Source organism: Natrix helvetica, assembly GCF_964273705.1.
Source record: "Natrix helvetica genome assembly, chromosome: 16".
NCBI classification, from domain to species: Eukaryota; Metazoa; Chordata; class Lepidosauria; order Squamata; family Natricidae; genus Natrix; species Natrix helvetica.
The window spans coordinates 9145984-9171694 of record NC_138563.1 but is presented as its reverse complement, the minus strand read 5'-3'; the positions used below and the strand labels follow the sequence as shown (position 1 = coordinate 9171694).

Below are 25711 nucleotides of genomic sequence, written 5' to 3'. Positions count from 1 at the left end.
ATTCCAATTAAAAATATCTGCCAGGAGGTAAAATAAAACTATGAGTGTGCCAAGCCGGCTAATCGAAACAGGTGAGTCTTTAGTTTTCGTCGAAAGGAGCGGAAGTCGGTGGTGGTTCTAATGTCGGGAGGGAGGTCATTCCAGAGGGTTGGGCCCATCACAGAGAAGGCTCTACTCCTAGGCGCCGCCCGTTGGCATTGCTTAGTGGACGGCACCAGGAGAAGTCCCTCCCTGTGAGAGCGAATTGGTCGCAGGGATGTGTGCGGCAGGATGCGATCCCGATTATAAGTCACACAGTGGACTTTTCTGCAGGTTGCAGAACTAGAACTCATAGCACCTGTTGCAAGACATGAAGTTCCTGTCTTCTGGTGATTGGCCCAGCAGACTTTCACGCCTAAGGCAAGACCAGAACTCCTCACTGTTGGCCCATCACCGTGATCTCTAAATGAAATTGGGTCCATTTAGGGGGTCTGTGGGTGCCAACGTCTGCCGACTGCCTCAGTCCCTGAGCCAAGGTGGCATCTCCTGGCAACCTCTCTGGAAAGGGGGTGTCTGCTCACTGTTGCTTAGTGACCTGGAGGGAGGGTCATCTCTGATGTCACAGTGGAGGGAGGGGAGGGGGCAGGAGGGCACTCTAATTGTCAGGGAAGCCCCCAACATCAGCACCCAGGCCACCTCCCTGCTGACAGCTCTGGAGTCTTGGGAAGGCTCTGATGGAAGCTCTCCGTCAGGCACAGAGATTGAGCCAGGCCTGTCTGACATTTCTCAGCTGCCCTTCAGAGGCGGAGATAAGTGGGGAGGAAGAACAGCTGGGGCCTATTCCAGATGCATGTATGCGCAGAGCTGTTAAGAGAGGAGGACAATGGAGGACAAGGAGCCAGCTTGGGAAGGAAGGCACAGGTGGACACGGAATGGCCTCTCCCTGGCTGAGAAATAAACAGAAGGAAAGGGGAGTGGTGGTCGTAGGAGACAACAGTTTGTATTTCTGAAGATTTTGCTCATTGCATTTTGTGCATCAAAGACTGCCTTGCCAGAACTTAATTTGCAGCCTTTCGGCTGGGAACTCCAGGCTCCAATTATTGCAAGGAACTGATAAGATCTGTCTTGCAGTTAACCCCTTAAAGACCATTGCCTGGACTTTTCTGTGTGTGAATGCCATTAATTCACAGTAGCTAACGAAAGAGGGTTTTTTTTTTTTTCGGGAGAAGGAGTCTCTTTCTTGGTTTTGCTAAGTCTGGGTCAGAACAAGAAGTATATAGGAAACATTAATTCAGACCTAGGGTATTTAAGACTGATTTTTTAAAAAAGAAATTGATTCAAAATTAATATTCATTTTGCACCACGCTTTAATTTAAATCCAAGAAGTCAAGAGCTGCATGCACACAACCAATTAACCCGCTTTCGCATCATTGTGGATACTGGAGGCATTCATTAGCTTTTGTTTTTCTGTCACTGGTTAGGGAAAGTACAGGTAGTCCTCGTCTTACAACCACAATTGAACCCAACATTTCTGTTGCTTAAAAGCGAGGTATTTGTTAAGTGAGTTTTGCTCTATTTTCCGACCTTTCTTGCCTCTGTTGTTAAGTGAGTCACGGTGGTTGATAAGTGAGTAACCAGGTTGTTAAGTGAATCTGGCTTCCCGATTGACTTTGCCTGTCCAAAGGTCACCAAAGGGGGACACCACGACGGTCATAAATATGAGACAGTTGCCAAGCATCCTAATTTGGATCACATGACCATGGGGATGCTGCAATGGTCGCAAGTGTGAAACATGATCCTAAGTCACCTTTCTCAGTGCCCTTGTAACTTTGAACGGTCAGTCAATGAATGGTTGTAAAGCAAGGACTACTTATAAACTGAGATTCTATTGGGGAAAAACCCCAAAAGCACAAGAAATCCATTTTATACCCCTTTATTTTTACTTATTTCACACTTGCCACGGATAGAAAAAAATGTGGCTCTTGAAATCAACCGCCTGCAATCCCAGATGGGATAGGAAAACCCAGATCTGAGGCTCAAAACCCAATCTGGATTGTCTAAGGGAGCGTCTCACTTCCAAAAATGCTTTTTTAAGTCTTTTTGTTTTCTTCCAAGTGGCAACTGGATTTTCTTGGTTTTTTTTTCCTTTTTTAAAAAGTTAAAAAAAGTCAATATCAATACATGAATAGTGCAGCCTCTGGTATCATTTATTTTGATTCAAACAGCAATCATAGTGGGAAATCCAGGCGTTTCCCGGAGCCACTGAAATGCCCAAGAGAGTGGAGACTCCAGGCGAGGCTTGCAAAAAATATCAGCTTTCATTGATGGCCGTAGCAAAAGCCGGGTGTCCAAACTATATCCAGGACATACAAACAAATGCATGGAAGGAATAGCCACCCCCTGCAAGAGGGGCTCAGAGGATTACATGCATTTTACGCCGACAGAAACAACATTTATCCAATCAGAGACAAAGATTCGTTGATCTTTAAAACGTCCTTTTGTTCAAGCTCCTGTCTCTGTCTACCTATGGAATATTCCTATAGCCTTGTGTGAGGGGGTGGCAGCCCCTCCTTTGCCAAGTTGTTTTTCGGCAGAACCTTTTAAGGATTTATGAGCCAGGAAAACTCCTTAGTTTGGTTCCTTATCTATGGGGCTTGATATTTCCATGTAACAATTTCTTCTTTTAGCTTTCAAGAACGTGCCTAGCTTTGAAGCCAAGAATAGAAGTGAGAGGCAGCAGGGAGAGAACATTTGCAGTAAGGCCATCCAATGTTGAAGTTACAATTTGGTAGGCTGGAAAACAACTAATTTCTGACAGTCTACAACAGGGGTGTCCAAACTTGAGAACTTTAAGACTTGTGGACTTCAATTCCCAGAATTCTGGGAATTGAAGTCCACAAGTCTTAAAGTTCTCAAGTTTGGACACCCCTGGTCTACAATAATATAAGCAGAAGCCCATAACAAAGCTTAATTCTTAATAAATGATTTCTAGAAGTACATCATATCAGAAGCAAACAGCAAATATGGGTTAAATCAGTAACAATTATATAGTAACATAAGCAATTCCTAATAAAACCAAATAGCCAATATGGATTCATATACTCCTTCAATAGTAATAATGATGATTGTTGCATTAATCAAACTTGTGTAATATACATGAGTGTTTTTGAGAGAAATAATATTATTCAATAAAATAATATTATTATTCCATATTTCATTGCTCCATTTTCACGCCATCCGGGGTTTCTTTTTCTTGGAAGACGTTTCACTTCTCCATCTGAGAGGCTTCCTCAGCTTCTAGTCTGGGTTGGCGGAGAAGGGCTGCTGTGCCGCCGTCGGCCAGCAGAGGGCAGGCAGAGACCAGCCTTTCCTAGCGGGTCCTCCTTCCTCCGACGCCGTCGCCCCCCTCCCCTCCCTTTCTCTCTCCACGGGTTTTCTCCCCGCCTTTCTGACGTGCTCTTGCAAGCCGGAGACGCGGGGACGGGAGGACTCCTCCGTAGCGACGTCTTTTGCAGGTGAGGAATTGAGGAGGGGTGAGGGGGGGTGAGGGGGAAGGGGAAACAAGGGTTGGGGGGGGCTCTTTTTGCGGGGAGGGGGTGCTGAAATAGACTGGGGAGGGGGTCTTTCACATGCAACGGCTCTTTGCACGCGAAGAAGCAAGACACGCGTCGAGGAAGACGCACCTGGACCCAGATGCGGGTCGCCCACAAACTTGATAGTAAGGGGGGAAGGTCGGAAAGCAGGGGAGGGGTCTCCTCCCACACACCCATCCCAGTTTGGGATGCAGCTTTCCAAAGGAAAGGAATCTCTGTGCTGGTGGCCAAGAAGAGCGTTCCTCTGGGCATGGGCAGAGTGCATCCCCCCTCGTTATATTACGGTTGGATGCCAAACCTGATAAAGCAGGAGACCCTTACAGAATAACAGAGGTTGAAGGGACCTTGGAGGTCTTCTAGTCCAGCCCACTTGCTCAAGCAGGAGACCCTACACCATTTCAATCAATTAATCAGAATAGAGCTGGAAGGGACCTTGGAGGTCTTCGAATCCAATCCTCTGCTCAAGCAGGAGACACTGTACTATTTCAATCAATCAATCAATCAGAATAGAGTTGGAAGGGACCTTGGCGGTCTTCTAGTCCAGCCCTTTTGCTCAAGCAGGAGGCCCTTACAGAATAACAGAGTTGGAAGGGACCTTGGAGGGCATGTAGTCCAGCCCCCTTTGCTCGAGCAATCCTGGCTTCCTTTAAACCGGTTTTTATTTTTTATTTTATTTTTTTGCATTTTCAAGCTCTTTCAGGTCATTGGAGCCGAAGGCTTCGGTGGCATTCTTGTTGCCATTGTTTGATTAATCATTCCTCAATTAATTACATTCCTGGCAGAGCCGGGACAGGAAGCAAAGTTTTTAAATAAATACCACTGGGGGAGGGAGGGAATCTGGAGTCTGGCAGTACCTTTTGCAAACTAACCACACGGTTTAGGAAGAGGCTTTTCTTGAATTCTGTTTTTTTCTGTTTTTCGCAAATTGCAAAATTGCAGAGCTTTCTCTGCAGATTTTGTCCAGGGGAGGAAAAATCTGCCACTTAAGACTTCTGGGTTTTTATTTTTATTTTTTGCTTCGTCTTTCTTCCAGCAATCTTAAAACGCAACATTTTTCAAGTTCCTTAAATTCCAGGACCATAGATGGATCAGATAAAAAGAAGCTTTGGAGGGAAAAAAAGATGTTTCTTGGCTTGTTTTGATGAGTTTAAAAGCAATTTTAGAGAAAGAGTTTAACAGATTAACAGAGTTGGAAGGGACCTTGTAGGTCATCTAGTCCAACCTCCCCCACCCAAGCAGGAGACCCTGCTTGAGGGTCTACATCATTTCTGACAGAAATGTCCAGTCTCTTCTTGAAAGCTTCCAGGGATGAAGCTCCCATAACCTCTGAATAACAGAATAATAACGGAATAACAGAGATGGAAGGGACTTCGTAGGTCATCTAGTCCAACCCCCCAGCCAAGCAGGGGACCCCAAAATCAGGATGGGGAACCTATGGCACACTATAGGAGCCATATCTGCTGGCACGCGAGCTGTCAGCTCCAGCATGCAAGCGCATGCTGGCCAGCTGATATTTGGCCTTCCGGAGTGCTGGGAGAGGCTGTTTTCGCCCTCCTCAGGTTTCAAGAAAGCCTCCGGAGCCTGGGGAGGGCAAAAAACGGGTCCAACGGGGTCAACTGGAAGTTCGGAAATGATCCATTTCTGGCTTCCAGAGGGCCCTTTGGGCCCATTTTTCGCCCTCCCCAGACTCTAGGGTCTCCTTGTTGAGCAATGGGTTGGACTAGAAGACCTCCAAGGTCCCTTCTAGCTCTATTCTGTTTGATTGACTAACTGACTGACTGATTGATTGATTGACTGATTGATTGAATAAGTCTAGGTCTCCTGCTTGAGTAGGAGGTTGGACTAGAAGACCTCCAAGCACCCTTCCAGATCTATTCTGTTTGCTTGACTGACTGATTGATTGGTTGACTGACTGACTGATTGATTGATTGATTGACTGACTGACTGATTGACTGACTGACTGATTGATTGAATAGGTCTAGGGTCTCCTGCTTGAGCAGGGGGTTGGACTAGAAGACCTCCAAGGTCCCTTCCAGCTCTATTATGATTGAAATGATGTAGGGTCTCCTGCTTGAGTACGAGGTTGGATTAGATGACCTCCAGGCTCCCTTCCAGCTCTATTCTGTTTGATTGACTGACTGACTGATTGATTGACTGATTGATTGACTGATTGATTGACTGATTGATTGAAATGGTCTAGGGACTCCTACTTCAGCAGGGGGTTGGACTAGAAGACCTCCAAGGTCCCCTCCAGCTCATTCCATTAGTCTGTTAAATATGCTGATGCTTTTGTGCTCTCTTTGGGTTTCCCTCTGTAGACAACCAACCTTTGTGAGATTTGAACCAGGAGCATCGAGGGCCATTGCAGTTGCACAAGAACTCAGGCCGGAGATCTGGTGGTCCGTCCTTCGGAGTCCTCATGGCATGGATCCCAGCCTCCTCGGGATCTCTCGTTCAGCCCATGGAGCCCGAGAGGTGGGAGCCGGCCGAGCCCCTGTCCGACCCAGCCAGGGCCACGGAGGGAGGGGCTGAGCTGTCCCGTGGGGCCTTTTCCAGCAACGGCTTGCAGACATGCCAGGAGTCCCCGCCCTGCCCTCTGGGCCAGATGACCTCTGGGGTGCCCCCCATTCCATCTCCTTCCCGCATAAGCCAAGCCCCCGGGCTGCTTTTCGACCGGTCCATCTCAGGCTCCTCCACCTGCTCGTCACTGGCCAGCTCGTCCCAGGAGTCAGATGATGTCTTTAGCGACGTCGAAGGAAGGACAGTCACGGTGAAGAAACGGGTGCTGAGGAAGGTGAGACAGAGGTGTGTGTGTGTGTGTGTGTGTGTGTGTGTGTGTGTGTGTAGGGCCAGAGCTGGCGTGTGAGGGTGTCTTTCTTTAAAAGCAGGGGGATCCTGTTGTGCTCTGCCAGTGGCCAGGAGAGCTGGCATCAGATTTGGATAGTGAGGAGGGTTGGGGAGGAAGATGGGCCATTCCTGGAGTCTGGGGAAGGCTCTGTGTCGGAGGCAGAAAGGGGGCCAGGACCGTCTGATGGTTATCAGCTGCCTTCAGAGTCAGACATCACTGAGGCAGAAGAACAGCTGGAGCCTGTTCCCAGTGTGTCCATGCGCAGAGTTGCCAGACCAAGGGAACAGCTAAAGAACAGGGGTTGACTTGGGAGGAAGGCCACAAGTGGACAGTGAATGGCCCCTCCCAAAGGAAATAAAAGAGGAGCGAAAAGGGAGTGGAGTTTGCAGGAGGCCATTAGTTCGCTTCATTGGTTCGTGACTCTCCGAGGCTCCTTGCCAAGTTCTGCAGATGTCACCTGGCAGCTCTCCAAGCCAGATAAGGTCTGTGACTATAAATCCTCCCTTGAAAGACTTTGCTGGCTGTGAGGGAGCAGAATTCATAGGAAATGAATAAAAGGGGTTTTTGTCGGGACAACGAGGAGTTTGCTTCAGGCTCTCGGGAAGCCTCGCTCAGAACAAATCCAACTTTGGCAACTTTTAAGATCTGTGGACTTCAACTCCCAGAATTCTCCAGCCAGCTCTGTGAATCGGTGCGGTTGTTAAATGAATCACACAGTTGTTAAGCGAATCTGGTTTCCCCAGTTGACTTTGCTTGTCAGAAGCTCGGAGAAGGGGATCGTTTTACGACCTTGTTCGCCACCGTTGTTAAGTGAACCACTGAAATTGTTCGATCAGTAACCTGGTTGTTAAGTGAATCTGGTTTTTCCCATTGCTTGTCAGAAAGTGGGGAAAAGGTGATAGTTTTTCAGCGGTTGTTTGCCACCGTTGTTAAGTGAGTCACCGCAGTTGCTCAAGGAGTCAAACTGTTGTTAAGTGAATCTGGTTTTCCCCCTTGACTGTGCTGGTCAGAAGGTCGCCAAAGAGGGATCACATGACCCCAGGGATGACTGCGACCGTCATAAATATGAGTCAGTTGCCAAGAGTCTGAATTTTGATGTGCCATAAGTGTGAAAATCGGTCACACTTAGGGCACAGAAAGTCTGTTTTTTCAGTGTCGTTGTGACTTCGAATGGTCGCTAAACAAACGGTCATAAATTGAGGATACATGTAAGTGATTTATTGACGCAGATCAAGCTACAGATTAATCTATGCACTTTTGCTGTTTCCCCTCCCGAAGCAGGGAAGTCAAGGGAAACTGGGCTAAATCTGCAAAGAAGGCATTTTGAAATCTGGCCAATGCATCATATGAAGGTTTCATCCAAGTTTGTTTGTTTTGGCTATTTGCATTGTAAGGTTGAACGCTCTTGCTTGAAGTTAGCCAAACGTAAAACTAAAATAAAAATAGGCTTACGTTAGATAATAATGTTAGAAAACAGGATGGGGATATCTCCATATAACACAGGGATGGCCAACCTTATTGTCTTTGCGTTCCGAAAGCACGCTTGTGCATGCGTGATAGCCTGCGCAACAATGCAATTATGCGCACACCCTCCCTGAATGCCCCAGCTATTCCCTGACTGAGGAATTCTGGGAGTTGAAGTCCACCCATCTTTAAGGCTTGAGAAACATTGGTTTAGATAGGGGAAACTTAGATTAAATTCTTCCTTTTCAAAAATTCAACCCTGGCTTTCTTTAAACCCATGCATTGTTCCCCAAAATCTGGATTAAAACCACCCCAAATTAGATCAAAGTTGTTTTTCTGCACACAACAAAGATTTAAATAAAAACTTTCCGGTCAGTTTTTAGTTTGCGTAGGAAACTTTTTTTTGGGGGGGAAGCACAACTTTCACGCGTGGCAAGTTAAAATAGGAAGGAAGTGAAATGCTGGGATTTCAAAGCTATTTGTTTGCAAAAATAGCAGCGCTATTTCTGCCTCTGGGAACAATGAGAATACATCGGCTGAAACAAACCTCCGCATCAGCAACACGGAAGGGCATCCGGCCAATAAAACATTGTGCTAGCTTTATTCAGCTGCCCAGGCTCCACCCCGATGCAAGGGACTATGGGGTCATTAAAAGATGGTGATATACAGGTAATCATCAACTTATGACCACAATTGAGACCAAATTTTCTGTTGTTCAGTGAAACAGTTGTTAAGTGAGTTTTGGCCCATTTTACAACTTTTCTCGCTGCTGTTGTTCAGCGAATCATTCCCGTGGAGGAGTTAGCAATCTGGTTGTTAAAGAAATCTGGCTTTCCCCCACTTACTTTGCTTGTCAGAAGGTCACAGAAAGGGGATCACTTAGGACGCTGCAGTGGTCATAAGTACGAAGCAGTTGCCAAGCGTCTGAGTAATTCCGGGAGTTGAAGTCCACCCATCTTCAAGGTGCTCATTGCTCCCCAAATCCGAATAAATAACCCCAAATTAAATAAAAGCATCTGAATTTCGATCACAGGACCATGGCGAGGGCTGCAAAGTTTGTCGCTCAAACGTTGTAACGGTCACTAAATGAACCGTTATAAGTCGAGGACTGCCTGTAACCTTCTGCATACATGGGGAGTCCTTGATGTATGACCACAATTGGTCATACAATTGCTGAGCAAGAGAGTTGCTCAGGGAGTTTCGCCCCGTTTTATGACCTTTCTTGCCACCATTGTTAAGTGAATCACAGCGGTTGTTAAGTTAGTAACGAGGTTGTTAAGCGAATCCGGCTTCCCCCTTGGCTTGGGTTTGCTTGCCAGAAGGACTCAAAAGGGGATCACACGTGACCCCGGGACGCTGCAACAGTCCTAAGTACATGCCAGTTGCCAAGCCTTTGAATTTGGATCACGTCATCGTAGGGGCATTGCAGTGGTTGTGAGAAACCGTCATAAATCACTTTCTTCAGTGTGGTTACAGATGAACAGAGTTGGAAGGGACCTTGGAGGTCATCTAGTCCAAACCCCCCAGCCGGAGACCCTCCACCCTTTCTGACAGAGGGCAATCCAGTCTCTTCTTGAAAGCTTCCAGGGATGAAGCTCCCACAACTTATGAATAACAGAATAATAACAGAATGACAGCTGGAAGGGACCTTGGAGGTCATCTAGTCCAACCCCCACCCACCCAAGCAGGACACCCTACACAATTTCTGATACATGGGCAGCCCAGTGTCTTCTTGAAAGCCTCCAGGGATGAAGCTCCCACAACTTCTGAAGGCAACTTCTGTCCCATGGGTTGATTGTTCTCCCTGTCAGGAAATTCCTCCTTATTTCCAGGTTGAATCTCTCCTTGATCAGTTTCCATCCATTATTCCTCGTCTGGCCTTCGGGTGCTTTGGAGAATAGCTTGACCCCCTTCCTCCTCTCTGGGGCAGCCCCTCAAATACTGGAAGATGCTCTCCTGTCTCCCCTGGTCCTTCTCTTCCCTAGACCAGCCAGGCCCAGTTCCTGCAACCGTCCATCGTCTGTTTGAGCCGCCAGTCCCCTCATCATCCTGGTTGCTCTTCTCTGCACTCTTTCCAGAGTCTCCACATCTTTTTCATAGTGTGGGGACCAAAACTGGATCCAGGACTCCAGGGGTGGCCTTACTAAGGCTTTATAGAGTGGTATTAGTACCTCCCTTGATCTTGATTGTAACCTTCTGTTAATGCAGTTTAGGATTGCGTTGGCTTTTTTGGCTGCTGGCTCCTATTTAGCTGGTTGTCCACTAAGACTCCCAAGATGCCTCTCCCAGTCACTGCTATTAAGCCTGGTTATTAAGCCAGTCTATATCTGTTCTTTGGGTTTTTCTTGACTTTACTTTTCTCTACCTTGAATTTCATTTTGTGAGATGGGTTGTAGCTTCGCTCACGAAGCAAATAATTTTAAGTTGAGGACTACTTGTATTAATGGGGGGAAACCATCTTTTGCCCTCTGCATCAAACATTCAAGTGTCCAAATTAAATGATTAAACCTCCCGTTGCATTTTAAAAAAAAAATCTGAGCATCAGAAGTTGAGAAGTCTCTTTCCTGACTAACCTTCACTACTAATTTTAGTAAAAGGCAGAATCTTCTCAAACCTCCCCCCCCCTTTTTTTTTTTTTAAAGAAAAGCTTTGTGGTGTTTTTTTTTTCCTTTTTCAAAAAACAAGTTTCTTGCCTTTTTAAGACCTGTCAGCCTTCTACTGCAAAGCTCTGGCTTTTAATAACATTCCTTGTTCGGAAACGGGGGTTACACAACGCTTGGGTTTCGTTGTGAAATAACGACTACACAGTTACACAAAGGCATTTTGATAGCAAAAGTTTTGTTTATTTTACTAAGCGCTGTGTTATTACGGGCCGGAGGGTGTGAAACATTCGAATAACCTCCCGATGGCCGGTTTTAAGATGACGGTGAAGAAAACTGTGAAGTCAATAAAGTGCTTTCATCACTGCCCTGTTTGATAACTCATCATTTAGAGCAGGGGTGTCCAAACTTGGGAACTTTAAGACTTGTGGACTTCAACTCCCAGAATTCCCCAGCCAGCTATGCTATGCTGGCTGGGGAATTCTTGGATTTGAAGTCCACAAGTCTTAAAGTTCCCAAGTTTGGACACCCCTGATTTAGAGTATATAGAACCAGACAAGTTTTAAGATTTTGACACTTGGCCCATGAGGCTGGGGGGTGGGGGGGTTACATCACTCAGAACGCCGCTTGGTTGGTTCTGGGTGGGAGGATGCATTAACACCCGGTGTTTTGCAGTTCCCAGAAGATGCATAGCCAAGCCAGCTCGGAATAGAGCTGGAAGGGACCCTTGGAGGTCCTCTAGTCCAACCCCCTGCTCAAGCAGGAGACCGTATAACATTCCAGAGAGGTAGCTGCCCAGTCTTTTCTTAAAAACCTCCAGTGATGGAGCACCCACAACTTCTGGAGGGAAGCCGTTCCACTGGTTATAGGATAGGATAGAATAACAGCACTGGAAGGGACCTTGGAGGTCATCTAGTCCAACCCCCTGCTCAAGCAGGACACCCCAGGCCATTTCTGGCAGATGGCACTTACGACTGTTTGCAGCATCCCACAGTTCAATCAACTGACAACCAGACTAGAGCTGGAAGGGACCTTGGAGGTCATCTAGTCCAACCTCCTGCCCAAGCAGGAGACCCTATGCCGTTTCAGACAAATAGCTATCCAACATCTTCTTAAAGACTTCCAGTGTTGGGGCATTCACAACTTCTGGAGGCAACTTCTGTTCCACCGATTAATTGTTCTCACTGTCAGGAAGTTTCTCCTCAGTTCTAAGTTGCTTCTCTCCTTGATTAGTTTCTACCCGTTGCTTCTTGTTCTACCCTCAGGTGCCTTGGAGAATAGCTTGACTCCCTCTTCTTTGTGGCAACCCCTGAGATATTGGAAGACTTCTATCCTGTCTCCCCTGGTCCTTCTTTTCATTAAACTAGACATACCCAATTCCTGCAACCGTTCTTTGTATGTTTTAGCCTCCAGTCCCCTAATCGGCTTTGTTGCTCTTCTCTGCACTTTTTCCAAAACTGGGATGCCAAGGTGCCACGTTGCCACAACAGAGCGAGCCAAGAGAGCAATCCCCGTGGCGCCTGGACCACGTGACAAGTCCCACGCCTCACTCCGGATTCAGGACAGCCCTGGGTGCAAGCATGCAGCCGAACCTTTGCACAAACCGCGGGGGGAGTTCCGTGAGCTTGTGGTTGCCTAGGCGTGGCTGCGCCGGCTGCTGGTTTTTTGGGTGGCTTTTGTCGCGCCTTGCTAGCGTGACGGAGCTGCTGAAGGGTGGCTGGCCCTCCCAGCTCAGCTGTGCAAGGAGGAGGAGGAGGAGGAGGAGGAGGAGGTCAAGCCGGGCTGAGATTTCCTGCTGGGGGTGACGCTCGTCGGTTGCGGCTTCCTCCTCCGTTGGGGAAGCCTGGCAGTTGCGCCCAGCGTTGTGTTGACAATGATCCCTGGGCTGTTTTTGCACATGCTTTGCGCATCCAACTGTAATGCATAGCCCAGGTGGCAAATATTTAGGCACGTCCTCCTTTGCACAAGCGGCTCTTTGTTTTCTTTGAGTTTAAGACCGTAGCTTTTTTGTCTCTCGGTTTATTTCCTTACTTATGTGTTATTTGTTATTTTGGCAAATAAGTCAAGGGGGAGAACATATCCAAGGCCCCCTCTTCCTCCTATTTCCCCCCCATCACAGCAACCCTTCGAGGAGGGAAGGGCTGAGAGAGAGGGGGAGAGAGGAACTGGGCTTCTTAGGATCAGAGAATCATAAGGTTGGAAGGGACCTTGGAGGTCTTCTAGTCCAACCCCCTACCCAAGGCAGGAGGCCTTATGCCATCCCAGTCACCCAGCCAGTTTTTCATACCTAGGACTAGAACTCCCTGCCTCCTCGTGATTGGCCCAAAGTCACCTAGCTGGTTTTCATGCCTAAAGTGGGGACTAGAACTCCCTGCCTCCTGGTGATTGGCCCAGTCACCCAGCTTGCTTTCATGTCTAAGGCAGGACTAGAACTCCCAGTCTCCTGCTTTGTAATCTGGTGCCTTAATACAGGGGTGTCCAAACTTGGGAACTTAAGACTTGTGGACTTCAACTCCCAGAATTCCCCAGCCAGTGCTGGCTGGGGATTCTGGGAGTTGAAGTCCACAAGTCTTAAAGTTCCCAAGTTTGGACACCCCTGCCTTAATCACTTGAGCACTTGGAGGTGAGGAAGGTTCCATGTTGCTGCTATTGGGATTAGGGTGTCTGGTCAGCATTCTAGTCCTCAACTTTCGACAGGTCACTCAGCAATCGTTCAGAATTATGACAGACCTCCCCAGACCTTACATCGCAGTTTGAAGTTCTGATAGCCCCATTAACGCCCACCGACACAATTACTTGATTGCATTTTGGGCAGCCGGCCTGCACTTATGACTGTTGGCAGCAGTTACCAATCAATGAACAATCAGAATAAGAGCTGGAAGGGACCTTGGAGGTCATCTAGTCCAACCCCCCCCCCCCCCGCTCAAGCAGGAGACCGTACCCCATTTCTGAGAGATGGCAGTCCAGTCTCCCCTTGAAAGCCTCCAGGGATGAAGCTCCCACAACCTCCGAAGGCAACCTCTGCTCCATGGGTTGGAGGTTCTTCAGGTTGAGTCTCTCCTTGGTCAGTTTTCACTTTTTCAACCACCCATTTCTGGCTTTTCCTCTAGACAAGATCCTGGAAGACCTTTTTCACCATGGTCCACTGGTCTTTGCGACGACGCAGCTCCTGGGTGCAGCTGGCCGGACACGAAGGTATGAATTGCACAATGATGTCTGGGGTGCCCAGGGGATGGTGTGGGGAGGGGGATCAGGAGCCAAGGCCAAATCCACTTGGGCAACTTTAAGAGGGGTAGAATACAAGTCCCAGAATTCCCCAGCCAGCATGCTTTAAGATGGGAGGACTTCAGCTCCCAGAATCCCCCAGCCAGCATGCTTTAAGATGGGTGGACTTCAGCTCCCAGAATCCCCCAGCCAGCATGCTTTAAGATGGGTGGACTTCAGCTCCCAGAATCCCCCAGCCAGCATGCTTTAAGAAGGGTGGACTTCAACTCCCAGAATCCCCCAGCCAGCATGCTTTAAGATGGGAGGACTTCAGCTCCCAGAATCCCCCAGCCAGCATGCTTTAAGATGGGTGGACTTCACCTCCCAGAATCCCCCAGCCAGCATGCTTTAAGAGGGGTGGACTTCAGCTCCCAGAATCCCCCAGCCAGCATGCTTTAAGAGGGGTGGACTTTAACTCCCAGAATTCCCCAGCCAGCATGCTTTAAGATGGGTGGACTTCAGCTCCCAGAATTCCCCAGGCAGCCTGCTTTAAGAGGGGTGGACTTCAGCTCCCAGAATCCCCCAGCCAGCATGCTTTAAGAGGGGTGGACTTCAACTCCCAGAATCCCCCAGCCAGCATGCTTTAAGATGGGTGGACTTCAGCTCCCAGAATTCCCCAGCCAGCCTGCTTTAGGATGGGTGGACTTCAGCTCCCAGAATTCCCCAGCCAGCAAGCTTTAAGATGGGTGGACATCAACTCCCAGAATTCCCCAGCCAGCATGCTTTAAGATGGGTGGACATCAGCTCCCAGAATCCCCCAGCCAGCATGCTTTAAGATGGGTGGACTTCAACTCCCAGAATCCCCCAGCCAGCATGCTTTAAGATGGGTGGACTTCAACTCCCAGAATCCCCCAGCCAGCATGCTTTAAGATGGGTGGACTTCAACTCCCAGAATCCCCCAGCCAGCATGCTTTAAGACGGGTGGACTTATACTTCCAGAATCCCCCAGCCAGCATGCTTTAAGATGGGTGGACTTCAGCTCCCAGAATTCCCCAGCCAGCCTGCTGTAAGAGGGGTGGACTTCAGCTGCCAGAATTCCCCAGCCAGCATGCTTTAAGATGGGTGGACTTCAGCTCCCAGAATTCCCCAGCCAGCCTGCTTTAAGAGGGGTGGACTTCAGCTCTCAGAATCCCCCAGCCAGCATGCTTTAAGAGGGGTAGACTTCAACTCCCAGAATCCCCCAGCCAGCATGCTTTAAAATGGGTGGACTTCAGCTCCCAGAATTCCCCAGCCAGCATGCTTTAAGATGGGTGGACATCAGCTCCCAGAATCCCCCAGCCAGCATGCTTTAAGAGGGGGGGACTTCAACTCCCAGAATCCCCCAGCCAGCATGCTTTAAGATGGGAGGACTTCAACTCCCAGAATCCCCCAGCCAGCATGCTTTAAGATGGGTGGATTTCAACTCCCAGAATTCCCCAGCCAGCAGGCTTTAAGATGGGTGGACTTCAACTCCCAGAATCCCCCAGCCAGCATGCTTAAAGACGGGTGGACTTATACTTCCAGAATCCCCCAGCCAGCATGCTTTAAGATGGGTAGATTTCAACTCCCAGAATTCCCCAGCCAGCATGCTTTAAGATGGGTGGACTTCAACTCCCAGAATCCCCCAGCCAGCAGGCTTTAAGATGGGTGGACTTCAACTCCCAGAATCCCCCAGCCAGCATGCTTTAAGATGGGTGGACTTCAACTCCCAGAATCCCCCAGCCAGCATGCTTTAAGATGGGAGGACTTCAACTCCCAGAATTCCCTAGCTAGCATGCTCTAAACTCCCAGAATTCCCCACCAGCATGCTTTAAGATGGGAGGACTTCAACTCCCAGAATCCCCCAGCCAGCCTTGGCAGAGGAGACCGATGTGGCTGCTGACCTCCAGATGTTCCCCTCCGTTCCCCTTCCAGGCAACTTCAAGCCCAGCGAAGGGGGGCAGATCCTGAAGAAGTTCAGCGCCGTGGAGGAGGCCTGTTTGTCCGAGCTGATGTTGGACGTCCTGCGCCCTTTTGTGCCCACCTATCACGGGGTGGCGGAGGTGGGCGGCGAACGCTACATCCAGATGGACGACCTTCTCCGCGGACTCCAGCATCCCAGCATCATGGACTGCAAAATTGGCACCAGGTCAGAGCGGCCTTCCTCGCAGGGCTGGCGGGGAGACTTGGCTCAGGGCCATCTTTCAATGACAAATCTTCCTCTTCCAAATCTTCCTGGATCCAAACGATCTTGCAATAAGAAAGGATCTCTGGAGAATGATTGGATAAGAGAGCGGGAATCCCTCAGCTGCACAATGGACGGAGAAAAAAACAACTGACTTCCTAGCCTATCTGGCCGTAGAAAGAGATGGAGGGAGATTCGTCCTCGACTTACGACCATAATCGAGCCCAAACTATCTGTTGCTGAGTGTCACAGTTGTGAAGCGAGTTTCGCCCCATTTTTACCACCTTCCTTGCCACAGTCGTTAAGTGAATCACCACCGCTGTTGAGTGAGTTACATGGTGGTTAAGTGAATCTGGCTTCCCAGATGACTTTGACGGTCAAAAGGAGAGGATGACGTGGACTCCGGGACACTGCAACTGTCATAAATCTGAATCGGTCATAACTTAAATCATTTTTTTCAGCGGCGTAACTTGGAATGGTCACTAAACGAATGGCTGTAAATCAAGGACTATAGCCATGATGGTGAACCTATGGCACACATGCCCAAGGTGTCACGTGGAGCCATGCCACCTGGCACATGGGGCGGCACCTGTTTCTTTTCCGGGTTTCTGGTGCGCCTGCGACGATCGGCTGGCCTTTGTGCGTGCGGTTGTGCCAGAAGCTGGAAGAGCTGGTCTTCCGTTTCCCAGCGTGAGCATGCGCCCCGGCCGTCCTGCACGCACTGGAAACTGGAAGTTCATTTTCCGGTGCACCCATGCCCCCTGGTCAAGTCCTCTTCCAGGTTGCGGCCTGGATGAGTGTGCGTGCTCCCTTTTTGGCACTTTTAACCCCTCTTTATTTACCTCTTGTGAATTAATTGCATTCATCCACCATAAAGTAGTCTTTTAAGGAGTTAACTGCAGGACAGACCTTATCAGTTCCTTGCGATAATTACCAGGTCCTGAGCTCCCAGCCGAAAGGCTGCAAATTAAGTTCTGGCGAGCAGTCTTTGATGCACAAAACACAATGAGCAAAATCTTCAGAAATATGAACTGTTGTCTCCTACGACCACCACTCTCCTTTCCTTCTGTTTATTCCCCAGCCAGGGAGGGGCCATTCAGCATCCACTTGTGCCTTGCTACCCAAGCTGGCTCCTTGTCCGTTGTCCTCCTCTCCTAACTGCTCTGCACATATGCGCATCTGGAACAGGCCCCAGCTGTTCTTCCTCCCCACTTATCTCCGCCTCTAAAGGCAGCTGAGGAATGTCGGACGGCCCTGGCTCTATCTCTACGCCCAACACAGAGACTTCCCCAGACTCCAGAGCTGGCCCAAGTTCCTCCCCAACCTCCTCTTTGTCCGAGTCTGCTGCGGTGGGCCACAACACTTCTATCCTTTTATTTAGCGACCGTTCAAAGCTAAAACGGCAATGAAAAAAGTGAGTTATGGCCGTTTTTCAACCTGACGACCTTTGCAGCATCCCCATGATCACATGATCAAACTTCAGACGCTTGGCATACTTACGACATATGTTGCTGTGTCCCAAGGTCATACGTGATCACACGTGATTGAGAAACAAAATCAGTGGGGTAGCCAGGTTCCCTTAACAACCGTGTTACTAACTTTACCCGCTGCAGTGAGAACTGGGGCAAGGAAGGTCGTAGAACGGGGCAAAACTCGAACGGTGTTTCACTTAACAACAAATGGGGCTCACGTGTCGTCGTAAGTCGAGGACCACCTTTATTCTTGAGTGAACGGGAGGGACAGTCCCAACTCACCAATGTTTTCCTTTCCTCCCGGTTGCCCAGAACGTACCTGGAGGACGAAGCGGGCAAGGGTCAGCCCCGGTCAGCCCCCCGGCGAGACCTCTACCAGAAGATGGTGAAGATTGACCCCTGGGCCCCCACGCCAGACGAGCACAGCCAAGGGGCCGTCACCAAGCCCCGTTACATGCAGTGGAGGGAAAATTCCAGCTCCAGCAGCTCTCTGGGCTTCCGGATCGAAGGGGTTACGGTAAGTGGCCAAAGAAATGCCCTGTGTGGTCAGAATGCAGAATTGCAAGCTGACTCTGCCCACTGCCAGCAGTTTGATTCTGACCGGCTCAAGGTTGACTCAGCCTTCCGTCCTTCCGAGGTGGGTAAAATGGGGACCCAGATTGTTGGGGGTAAGAGGCTGACTCTGTATACCGCTTAGAGAGGGCTGGAAAGCACCATGAAGCGGGATGTAAGTCTATGGGCTACTGCTAAGTGGAAAAGAAGAGCGGGCCATGGTGGCACAGTGGTTAGAATGCAGTATTGCAGGCTGCCCCTTGCCAGCAGTTCGATCCTGACCGGCTCAAAGTTGATTCAGCCTTCTGTCCTTCTAAAGTCGGTAAAATGAGGAGCCAGATTGTTGGGGGCAAGAGGCTGACTCTGTAAACAGCTTAGAGGGATCTGTAAAGGACTGTGAAGCAATATATAAATGCTATTGCCCTTCCTTCCTTCCTTCCTTCCTTCCCTCTCCCTCCTTCCTTCCTTCCTTCGCAGTAGTTAGTGTGCAATATTGTAGGCTGATTCTGCCTCCTGCCAACAGTTCAATCCTGACCAGCTCAAGGTTGTCTCAGCCTTCCGTCCTTCCAAAGTCGGTAAAATGAGGACCCAGATTGTTGGGGGGAAATAATGTGACTCGCTTAGAGACGGCTGAAAAAGCACTGCGAAGCGGTATATAAGTCTTAAGTGCCGTTGCTATTGCTCTCTCTTTTCTCTCTCTCTCTCTCTCTCTCTCTCTCTCTCTCTGCAGATCGAGGGGGGAACCGTGCAGCGGGATTTCAAACAGACGCGGAGCCGGGATCAAATTATGGAGGTCTTCTTGCAATTCGTGAAGAACCGAGTGGATGTGTTGGTGAGCTCTTGGCCAAGGAAAGTGGATGGAGGGAGCAGAATTCTTAGCTGAAAAGTGGGGCCACGCTTTGGATCAGTGGCTGAGCTAAAACGTCGTGGGGCGGATTTGATTTTTTGTGGCGGGGGGGGGGAGTGTCCAAGATGCTCCCTGAGTTTGGTTGTTTTCTTGCAGATGTTTCATTACCCGTCTAGGTGGTGTCATCAGTGTAGGAAGGAAGTGATGTTCACTCTCTGTTTACAGACAAGCGTTGGTGGGAGTATCCTTGGTTACTCCTTGTTTAGGGCGTTAGCTTGTTGGTCTAAATTGATAATTCCTTGATGTGAGGGTTGTTTGTCTGGTGTTAATCTCTGCTTATCTGGGGGTGTTTTGTTGCTGGCTGTTTTGCTTCCTTTGGGGCTTTTTGATGGTTTTTTTAATGGCGTGCAAATGTTGTTCCTCTCTATGTGCCTGGTGATGGCTGAATTCCAGATTTCCAAGAATTCCCTGACAGTTTTGGACTTGGCTTGGTCTAGGACAGGCGACTCCATCCTTGGCAACTTTACGACTTGTGGGCTTCAACTCCCAGAATCCCTCAGCCAGCCATGATTAAGGATTACCTGTAACCAAGCACTACCTGCATCATTGGATTGGGGTTGAAAAATGGTGTAGATCAGTGTTTTTCAACCTTCAATGCTTTAAGAGGTGTGGATGTTAACTCCCAGAATTCTCCAGCCAGGCATGAGGAATTCTGGGAGTTGAAGTCCACACGTCATAAAGTTGCCAAGGTTGGAGACCACGGTTCTAGGATGCTCACAAGTTGCTTCTTTCCTTGGTTAGTTTCCATCCGCTGCTGCTTATCCTGCCTTCTGGTGCTTTGGAAAATAAGGTTGACCCCCTCCTCTTCTTTGTGGCAGCCCCTAAAATATTAGGACACAGCTGTCATGTGACCCCCTAGTCCTTCTTAATGTCAACGCGTAAAGCATTCGCGCTCGAGTTGCCATGGGTAGGAAGGGGGAGAACGGATGGAGCAGTTGAGCACATTCACGCATAACTTTCTCATAGTTGGATCCAGTGGTGAAATTCAATTTTTTTTACTACCAGTTCTGTGGGCGTGGCTTAATAATTTAATAAATAATAATAATTTTTAATTTATTAGCCGCTCCCTCTCCAAAAAGGACTCGGGGCGGCGTACAATAAAACATATAAAACATAAAAACATATATGCAAACACATAAACAGCAAATCCACACATATACAAAGACATACATGCACGGAGGAGGTAACAATTACATCACATTAAGAATGTTAAAAATCAGCCATTAAAATACCCCTTAATAATAACACAATTTAAAATTTAAAAGGACTGTCAGGAGGAATAAGAAAAAAAAACTACGGTTGAGCCAGGCCAGATAATTGAAAAAGGTGGGTCTTAAGCTGTACACGGAAGGAGCGGAGATCGGAAGTCATCCTGATGTCACGGGGGAGGTCATTCCACAGGGCTGGGCCCATCACAGAGAAGGCTCTGCTCCTGGGTGTCGCCCCCCGACACTGTTTAGCGGATGGCACCCGGAGAAGTCCCTCTCTGTGTGAGCGGATTGGTCGTAGGGATGTATGGGGCAGGATGGGGGGCGTGGCAGGGGAAGGATACTGCAAAATCTCCATTCCCTCCCCACTCTGGGACCAGCCAGAGTTGGCATTTGCCCGTTCTCCGAACTACTCAAAATTTCCACTACTGGTTCTCCAGAACCTGTCAGAATTTCATCCCCGGTTGGATCTCACATTACGGGAGCCGGCCTGATAGACGTGTTTTTTACAGCATAGTTGAGCCATAAATCACATGTGGCAGAGTTGACTTCACTCAGATAGTTGCTGACATGTTGCTCCTAAATAAATAAATAACTGGATTTCTTTTGAAACTTGGCTCGAGGCTCATGAGTTAATTAGGGCATCCGTCAGAACCCTGACATTTAAGTCATAGTGGACTTCAACTCCCAGCAAAGCTGGCTAGGGAATTCTGGGAGTTGAAGTCCACCCATCTTAAAGTGATCAAGCTTGAGAAACACTGAAGCACGCAGTGGTGCAGTGGTTAGAATGCAGTGTTGCAGGCTAACTCTGCCCACTGCCAGCAGTTCGATCCTGACCGGCTCAAGGTGACTCAGCCTTCCATCCTTCCGAGGGATTAAAATTAGGACCTGGATTGTTTGGGGCAAATAGGCTGACTCTGTAAACTGCTTAGAGAGGGCTGGAAAGCAGTCTATAAGTGCTAAGATACAGGTTTATTTGGGGATTGGGGGGGGGGTAAGACATTGCTCCCCAACTCCCCAATTGTTTTAATATTCTCCTTGATTTGCAGAAAACTTACTTGGCACGCCTGGAGACTTTGCGCCAAGCCCTGGACGAGTCCAAATTCTTCAAGAGCCACGAGGTGATTTGCTGGGGACTCCCTCCCACAAAAGGAGGAAAGCCAAGCGCTTCTCAGCTCTCAAAGGGGGTGTGAGATCAAACTGTCTCATCCCACCACCCAAACTATGAAAAATATTTATTTATTTGACCTTCTTTCCTTTCCTTTCCCCTTTCTCTCTCTCTCTCCTTCCTTCTTTCCTTCCCTCTTTCTCTCCTTCCTTCCATCTTCCTTCCTCCATCCCTTCTTTTTCCCAATCCTTCCATCTCCCTTCCTTTTTCCAACTTCCTTCCTTCCCTTCTTCCCATCAACCTCCCATCTTTCTTTCAACCTCTACCTCTCCCATCCATCTATCTCCCATCCTTCTTCCTCCCTTTTTCCTTCCTTTCTTCCTCATGTTTTCCTTCCTTCCCCCCTCCCTCCCACCAATCTCCCTTCCATCTTTCAACCTATCTTCCCTTTCCCTCTCCCTTCCATCCATCCATCCATCTCCCTCCGTCCCTTCTTCCTCCTTTCCCACCCTCTCCCCCTTTTCCTGCCTGCCTGCCTCCCTCCTTTCCTTCCTCCCTCCTTCCCAGGTGATTGGGAGCTCGCTGCTCTTCCTCCATGATCAGAAAGGCCATGCCAGCATCTGGATGATCGACTTCGGCAAGACTCTCCCAGCACCAGCCCACGCCCACCTTCACCACGACGTGGCCTGGACCCCCGGAAGCCACGAGGACGGCTACCTGATCGGCCTGCAGCACTTGACCCACACCATCCGGGCGAGTCTGACTAGAGCTGAGCAGAGTCAGGAGACTGTGCCGGGGCCCTCGTGAGCCTGTGCCCCCCCCGGGACACAGCCAAGAGTGGCGGGAAAGGACCCTGCGCCATCGAGCGGGCAACATCCCTGGGCAAGGCAGCTGTGCTGCTTGAGGAGGGGGCAGCTGGGAGCCTTCTGGAAAAGCTGCTTGGCCAAACGGCAGAGGGAGCTGGGACCCCTTGCAGAAAAGCAATCCATGGCCCTCCAGTGGGTTGCAAACACACCAGAAACACAACGCCAGGACTTTGCGGCTAATGAATGTAACGGCGTTTCCTCTCCAGCCTTCAAATTCCTTTTCCTGCTCCCTCCCTTCCCCCCCCCCCCATTGCTCTCGAAAGGGGTCTCTCACTCCCTGAGGCCATTCTCAGGCTCCTCCGTAGTAGGGCTGACATACACACCCCCTTTGGAAAGTAAAGCAGCTACAGCAAGGAGGCGAATAGAATCAAAACCAAAGGAAGAATCGTCGCATCGAAGCTCAAACGTTAACCGGAATCGCCTGAGTTTATTTGCGGTGAACCAAACCATGGTTTACTCCGTCGGCCCAACTTTGCATTTTCTTGCAGCTGGCTGCGCAGGCTGGACTTCTGCCGAAGGCAGCGGCAGGGTCGTTATATGAGTCAGTCTGTCCAGCCAACGCAGGCCGAAGAGTCTGTGCAACCACACACATGCACACACACCCTGCACACATCAGAAACATGTAGCTTTGCAGAGACGCGGCCTCCTCTTGGCATGTTGAGTTGAGATGAATTAAAACCCAGGCAGGGGTGCCTTTTTCAGTTTTTATTGGGAAGAAATTCCATTTTTTTGTGTTGTGTATTTGTGTCTCTTTTTAATATCAAAGGAAATTAATTTAAGCCAGGGGTTTTACAAACTAGGACACATTAAGACTTGTGGACTTTGACATGTGGGCTGAGGCATTCTGGGAGTTGAAGGCCCGGCTGAGGCATTCTGGGAGTTGAAGGCCCGGCTGAGGCATTCTGGGAGTTGAAGGCCCGGCTGAGGCATTCTGGGAGATGAAGGCCCGGCTGGGGCATTCTGGGAGTTGAAGGCCTGACTGGGGCATTCTGGGAGTTGAAATCCTGACTGGGGCTTTCTGGGAGTTGAAGGCCTGACTGGGGCATTCTGGGAGCCGAAGTCCTGGCTGGGAGATTTTGGGAGTTGATGGCCTGGATGAGGCATTCTGAGAGTTGAAGTCCCCCAGTCTTAAAAGTTGGCCCAGGTTGGAGACCCCTGAGTTAGGCGATCAATTCCATTCCCCCCCCCTCCAAGCTCAGCTCACCCTTCTGGCTTCAAATTCCACCAGAGAATAAAGACTTTATTCTCTGCAACGCAACCCCGCCTGCCCCTCCCAAGACCCACACAAATTTGGGCAGCTTTTGCACAAATTCCACTCTGGCCACAGGGAAGTTCCCATCCCGCCCCAGCCTCCAAATTCAAAGCTCTATTTTGGGAGTTGCTGTGTTGCCAAAAGGCCAAGTTTCTAGTCCTCATGGTAAAAAAGAATTCGGGGAAAGGATTGTGGGTCAAAGTGGGCATTGAATGGGCCTTTTTTTCTGCCCGAATTCTGGTCTCCCTTTGCAAGGGGGCCAGGCAGGGACAGGGTGGCTCTCCCCGTCCCCCTTCCCACCACTCAGTCTGGAGCCAGTTGGCTAAAGGAACTGGGGGTTTTTTTCTGTCCCTTCTGCAGCTTTGCCAGCCTCCAGTGTGTGGAGTTGCCAGAGAGACGGAAGCCTCCCTTAAGGAGAGCTGGCGCGTGGGAGGCTGGGAGCCAGGGAGAGAAAAATAAAAATAGCGGGGCAGGAGAGGCAGCCTTGGGAGAAGAGGAAGGGGCTTCGTGGCAGGAAGCCAGGGTTCATAAGGCTAAGCAACATTGGCCCTTTGCAAATCCAAAGCTAACTGTGGTTGCTTCTTGCAAAGATGGGTAGGGTCTGCAGGGCTGGGGGCTCAGATCCTTTGTGGGCTGGGGGGCAGAGACGATCCAGGGAGGGGGGGGTATCGCCCCATTGCCTCCCAAGGCAGCAGAGGGTTCAGAGGAGATCAAGCTCGGGCCGGGGAGGGGTTGCAAGGCCGGCATGCAAACCTTGACTGGGGGAGGGGGGATGTGGGCTTTGAATGCAGTGGGATCAGAATAAGAGTTGGAAGGGACCTTGGAGGTCTTCTAGTCCAACCCCTTTGCTCAAGCAGATCCTTTCAGAATAACAGAGTTGAAAGGGACCTTGGAGGTCATCTAGTCCAGCCCCCTTGCTCAAGCAGATCCTTACAGAATATCAGAGTTGGAAGGGACCTTGGAGGTCTTCTAGTCCACTCCCCACCCAAGCTCCTAGAATCATCGCATGGTAGTGCTGGAAAGGACCTTGGAGGACTTCTGGAGGCAAGCTGTTCCACTGATTAATTGTTGTCACTGTCAGGAAATTTATCCTTAGTTCTAAGTTGCTTCTCTCCTTGGTTAGTTTCCACCCGTTGCTTCTTGTCCTTGCCCACAGGTGCTTTGGAGAATAGCTGGACTCCCTCTTCTTTGGGGCAGCCCCTGAGATATTTTAAATTAGATTTAAATTAAATTTAAATTAGACGACCCCAATTCCTGCAAGGGCTTCCCCATGCAGGCAAGATAAGTTGCAAAGCTGCAGCATGGAGAACTTCTGCAGGCTGAGGAGGAGGGGAGCCGCAAGGAGGAAGTGCTTTCTGGGTTGCTACTAGAGCTTACAGGAAAGGGGCTGAGTAATTGCACGGAGGAGGAGGAGGAGGGGGTGGCAGGCCAGCGACGGGGTGGGTGGGAATCTCAGCCGCTGCAATCCGGAAACCAGCAGCTTCTTCGCCGAATGGCGCCAGGCTGCCCTCTGCTGGCCCAGGGTCGTCTTGTTGACTTCGGAGGCTCACTGAATGAATTAGATAGTAAGGCAAAGACTTACCTGTACAGACTTTGAATAAGGTGGCTAATAGTCCTCGACATACGACCACAACTGGGCCTGGGGACATCCATCAGTAAGCCACCTTGAGGGAGCCATCCTGTGACCTGACTTTATTGTGGATTTTTTATTTTATTTACTGCCGTTGTTAAGTGAGTCACATGGTCGCTAAGTGAATCTGCCTTCCCCCAACTTTGCTTGTCAGAAGCCGGTGGGAAGATTGCAAAGGGTAGGCAAAAGTTCAAATTTCCATCCCATGACTCTGGGGTGGTTATAAGTGGGAGGATTTCTTGCAAGGCATTTTTTCCAGGACTGCTGGCATTTCAAACGGACGTGAAACAAATGGTCGTAAGTTGAGAACCATTTGCACCACCCCTGTTCCCTTCACTAACCCCTTCCTGCATCTGACTTATATCTGCTTAGGTCTGTGCAGCTGCTTAACCAGGTCAGATCCAAGGTCCAAGATGGAAGCCGTCCAATTTGCAGACAATAACACCAACCAACATGGGGGAATTGCTAACACCTTGGAAGTTTGGATGAAGATCCAGAAGGATCTGGACAGACTTTTGAACCCTGGGCCCTCTCTAACAAAATGAAAAGCAAAGTCTTATAACAGGCAAGAAAAACCCAAAGGACACATATAGAGACTGGGTGAAACCAGGCTTAATAGCAGTGACTGGGAGAGGGATCTGGGAGTCTTAGTGGACAACCAGCTAAATAGGAGCCAGCAGCCAAAAAAGCCAACGCAATCCTAAATTGCATGAACAGAAGGTTACAATCAAGATCAAGGGAGGTCCTAATATCACTCTATGAAGCCTTAATAAGACCACACCTAGAGTCCTGCATCCAGTTTTGATCCCCAGATTATAAAAAAAG

General features: G+C 49.3%; 1 protein-coding gene across 1 annotated transcript; it reads left to right on the top strand.

Annotated features, from left to right (window-relative positions):
- Positions 1 to 3390: 3390 nt before the first annotated feature.
- Positions 3391 to 22712, top strand: LOC309399727 (inositol-trisphosphate 3-kinase B-like). The gene is made up of 8 exons (XM_081967800.1): positions 3391 to 3494; positions 5891 to 6366; positions 13595 to 13679; positions 15642 to 15855; positions 17676 to 17880; positions 18646 to 18747; positions 21080 to 21151; positions 21706 to 22712. Exons 2-8 carry the CDS (start codon positions 5992 to 5994, stop codon positions 21943 to 21945), a joined length of 1293 nt encoding a protein of 430 aa, XP_081823926.1. The 5' UTR covers positions 3391 to 3494; positions 5891 to 5991; the 3' UTR covers positions 21946 to 22712.
- Positions 22713 to 25711: the final 2999 nt, after the last annotated feature.